Genomic DNA, 4,278 nt, shown 5'->3' with positions numbered 1-4,278 from the left:
ACCGAAAATCCCTTAGCTTTGGTAACTAGTAGCTGCCAGTACATAGGATATGGACTGGTGGGCGCGAATAATTGTATATGGATCCATAGGGCTTGACATCCCCGTCCGAGCTAGAGCGCTAGCCTTTTAACGGACGTATGTTATTTGAGTTTATGACACGTTGGTTTGCGTGTATTAAAACGAATGGGGTAATTATCATTATAACGTTAAAGTTTAGTTACCAGGGTGCTCTGTTACGTAGAATCTATTGATAAATTTTTGATGAAATCTTGTGGTCTATCTTTATATATAATTATGACTCGAGCAATTAAACCTATAACTCACCAACATTCGTGTTGACCTTTTTAGCATGTTTTATTCTCAGGTCCTTAGACTGCTTCCGCTGTGATGTGCTTGTTGCCTGCATGGAGTCTCTCATGCTTTGTATAAAGTTTATTGCATTCTAAATAAAACTGCGTTGTGTAATAAATAATTGGACTGTGATGTCAACCTGTAAATTAAAGACTTATGTATTTTGGGGTTTTGCTTATACCTAAGCACTCGCCCACATGTTTATAACTTTCTTTGTTTAGAAAGTCACTTATTTTAATGAATGCAATATTTTATCAAAACGTATTATATAGAGGTCAAAACCTCACTGTGGAATCAATGATTAACGTGCCGCGTCAATAGCGATTTTGACCGGTCGTTACAACAAGAATATTCAAATTATGTTGATTTAAATTATTAATTTGAAACACATTTTCTCTTTGATTTTTTTAGTTTTATTAACGTTTAAGTATTTAATTTAAAACATAAATTATGTACAACGAAAAGTTGTTTAATTATATTATACGGGGTATATAAAAAATAAGGGGTTTGCAGCCGCATCTGTTGTTGTTATTATTATTATTATTATTATTATTATTAATTATGAGATGTTCTTTTCGGAAGTAACTCTTTTAGCTTTGAGTAGAGAAATGACTATTTATTGAGGGTAAAAAAAAAAGAAAATTGTCTCTCTTTCGAAGAAATGACCATCTATGTTATAGCTTCTCTATATCTATTTTGTAAATTGTATATTGTATATTGTTGTTGGTATATAAATATATTATAGCCTTATAGGTGATGAATGAAAACCAGGTTTAGTGGGATAAATGGAGACAGTGATTTAGTGTGTAGTGACACCCACCAATGTAGGAACTCACTACTTCATGAATTCAAAAGTTACTATATTATTTCTATTAATTACACTTCATATAATGCCAACTATACTAGAAACTAAAACTAGTTAAATTGCCCCCGATTCAGGAAGCTACAAACCTATCACAAGAGCCCTCTTAATCTCTTTCTCATTTGATCTTTTGCATTAAAATATAAATTTTGCAATTTGTTTTATTGCACCTTTTGCTTTTTGGAAAGTGTTTATAAACTTGCAAACAAAAAGTTACTCCAAAGTCTGAAAATGATATATAATAAACCTAAAATATGATTGGTGAGAACAAAAACACTTAATCGCATATATGTGAGGTATAAACCGTTTATCTACCCGCAAGCAAAGCAAGTCATCCCTATCAAGGAAAAGATATTACTACCGAAAGAAAGAACCTCATATCAACATAGATACACCATATTTTGTTTTTGTATCCACATACCATTTTCATTAAAGATTATTCCTAATTTATATCAATGATAATCATATGTAATACAGTAATCTAGGACTAGGTTCCAAACATAAAAAAGATAAGTTCTTATTTCACTTTCAATATACAACCGCAAATTTTTAAAGCGTTTGTAGTTTATAATGATAAGTTTTACTTATTATGTAATTTTGTTTATAAGGATCATTACAGTGTCCAGCTAATCTATTTAGATCAAAATTGTTTAAACGATTTTACAACTAGACCAGTTTCAAAACATAACTTTAAGTGTGTTTCGTTAGTCCGAACCAACATAATCACACCTATATGTATCATGGAACCATCACGGAAAAAACAGCCTGACTGTTCTTGCGATGTAACTGTCATCCAGAAATTTCTATAGATAACAACTACTGGCTTAGTTTTCCGAACTTATGAAAAACCTACATTTAAATTAATATTCTGGGATTATGGTTTGATGAGATCAAAAGAGACCAGAGATCACTGTTTGTGTTCACTTGCCTGAACCACTATCGGGCGTGTTGGCATTCATAGCACACTGAGAAACATACGGCTTTAGCTGCAAAAATTATGTGTTAAGTCAACAACCCAAGTCATTCTAAGCCTTTACATAAACACGCATGTTAAAACCTTAATATATAATTATAAAATCTCGTAGATATTGTTCTCTATTCCTTGTTTGAACAAGTTGAGAATACAGCAGCAAAAAATCAGATTTTTAACTACTTTTCACTCCACACAAATAAGTAGCAAAACGGGTGGGTCAGTTGAGGGGTCAACATGGGTCTTCATTAACACATTTGGTGGTGCAGATAAAATAAGTAGCATAGGGTTGGGGTGACCCACAAACATATTTGTCAATTTTTTGAAAAAAAAAAAAGCCATAATCTGTTGATCAAGGTTACAAAAGTAATAATTTGCATCTTTGAATAAGAAGACTTACTTATAGTAGGTTCTATGAATTAAACATATACTTTTAGGACATTCAACCCGTGTGACCTGCTCTCCTTTAGCTAAAATTTTGATCAAACCCATTTGACTGGTTTAAAAGTTACAACACGACTCAAATCAACCTATTCACGAGTAAATGATTATTATTGCCATAAAAAAGGGTAAAAAGCGGAGAAGGTTTCCCATGTGCAGGTATCAAAATTGCCATCTCCAACACAAACATGTACAAATTGCTTAAAAGGACTTTAATTGGATTGACAAGCAAGAACATTTTCAAAACAATGTGCAACTCTGAGTACATAGCAAGACTTTATTAAGTAGTGGCTTCCCTTCGATCATATTATTTGCCCTTAATAAATCCCAAGTTTAACAGGGTACGTAAATTATCGGGAAATTTCAATACAAACTCACCATAATTTTTAAACTTGTAAAAAATAAATAAAGGCATTTCAATAGAAAATTGTGGGGCATGTAACTGAAACAGAAACACTCTGTATGGTACTCTTTTGACAAAATTACCGACTTTTTTGAAGGGTTGGAATTTTCTTTTTATATATACTGAAGAACAATACCTCATTCGTAATGAAAATTCAAAGTAAGAGATCAAAGTTGAAGGTTCTTATAATGCATTTTCATGTGGGAAAACTTAAAGAAATTGAGTACCTTAAAATCAGTCAAATCTGGAACCACATAGTTTGGCAACTTCTCTTCCACCACAACATAACCACCTGCACAAATGAAAAAATAATATTAAAAAAATGATCCCGCACTCTAAAAAAGAAAAAAATATTAAGTCAAGATGCTAAAGTACAATATGAAACTTCCTAGACCTTTAGAGAAAAAAACCCACAAGAGTGTCTGCTTAATATATTAAACACAATATGCAATTCCTAATCTTACTGGTCTACTATAACCTCAAAGATTAAAAATTTCTTCAAAATCTTGAAACTGCGTTGAAAGCTTTAGCTGTCACTAAAAAACGCTGTGTGAATTTAGCAAAATCATGTTAACTTTCATTGCTAGACATTCATCTGCCACTAATCCTATAAATTTTGCGAGTCTATGATTATCCTACAATAATTCATAATTCAGTCATAATTATAAGACATGATTAACCAAATAACTTTATCTAGAAACAACTACTTTTTGGAAATTACCTTTACGCGTATGAAAACCAGTCGGTTTACAGTTTTTGCCCATGTAGTAATCACGAGGTCCCGTTTTCGAAGAGAGAATATTAAGTGAAGATGTTCTCTTCCTTCTATACGCCCTCCCTATTCCAAGTATCAATCCCAATGCCATTTTGATTTCGCCTTACAGAAAACTAATCAATCAAACTCCTACACATATATAATAATAACAATGATGACAGAACTAGTTTCATAATCAAATGAGCATAATTATTATTTATCAAGTTAAATAAACATACTTATCATATTCAGTTACTTTAGATCTTAAATGAAAAATTTTCTAGAACGGAAAAATAATTGCCAAAACTACCCGGTCAGGGGAACATGAAAAATTTTCTCTCCAAAAAAGGATTCGTTATTCTAATCTTATAAAATAAAAATGGGGGAACTTTGAACGAACATTAACGGTACACCGATCAGCAGGTTCTTCCTTACATGGCATTCCATGTAAGCATCCATGTCATCTATTTTACCTACAAGCAATCTATCTAAACATC

General features: G+C 32.0%; 1 protein-coding gene across 1 annotated transcript; it reads right to left on the bottom strand.

Annotated features, from left to right (window-relative positions):
- Positions 1–1,787: 1,787 nt before the first annotated feature.
- On the bottom strand, positions 1,788–3,893 carry LOC139886308 (uncharacterized). Its single transcript, XM_071870073.1, has 3 exons — positions 3,749–3,893; positions 3,255–3,319; positions 1,788–2,199 (listed from the first exon to the last, which is right to left on the bottom strand). Exons 1-3 carry the CDS (start codon positions 3,891–3,893, stop codon positions 2,134–2,136), a joined length of 276 nt encoding a protein of 91 aa, XP_071726174.1. The 3' UTR covers positions 1,788–2,133.
- Positions 3,894–4,278: the final 385 nt, after the last annotated feature.

The sequence above is a fragment of the Rutidosis leptorrhynchoides genome, chromosome 1 (assembly GCF_046630445.1).
Source record: "Rutidosis leptorrhynchoides isolate AG116_Rl617_1_P2 chromosome 1, CSIRO_AGI_Rlap_v1, whole genome shotgun sequence".
NCBI lineage: Eukaryota > Viridiplantae > Streptophyta > Magnoliopsida > Asterales > Asteraceae > Rutidosis > Rutidosis leptorrhynchoides.
Note: the sequence above shows the minus strand (reverse complement) of the source record. Positions and strands in the feature narration are given on the sequence as shown.

Bases quoted from the DNA above. Each gene is read 5' to 3' on its own strand.
- LOC139886308 (XM_071870073.1), bottom strand. From the start codon at position 3,893: ATGGCATTGGGATTGATACTTGGAATAGGGAGGGCGTATAGAAGGAAG. The intron at 3,320-3,748 runs GTAATTTCCAAA...TCATTTGTGCAG, and splicing joins TGGTTTTCATACGCGTAAAG to GTGGTTATGTTGTGGTGGAA. The intron at 2,200-3,254 runs GTACTCAATTTC...TAATTTTTGCAG, and splicing joins CAGATTTGACTGATTTTAAG to CTAAAGCCGTATGTTTCTCA.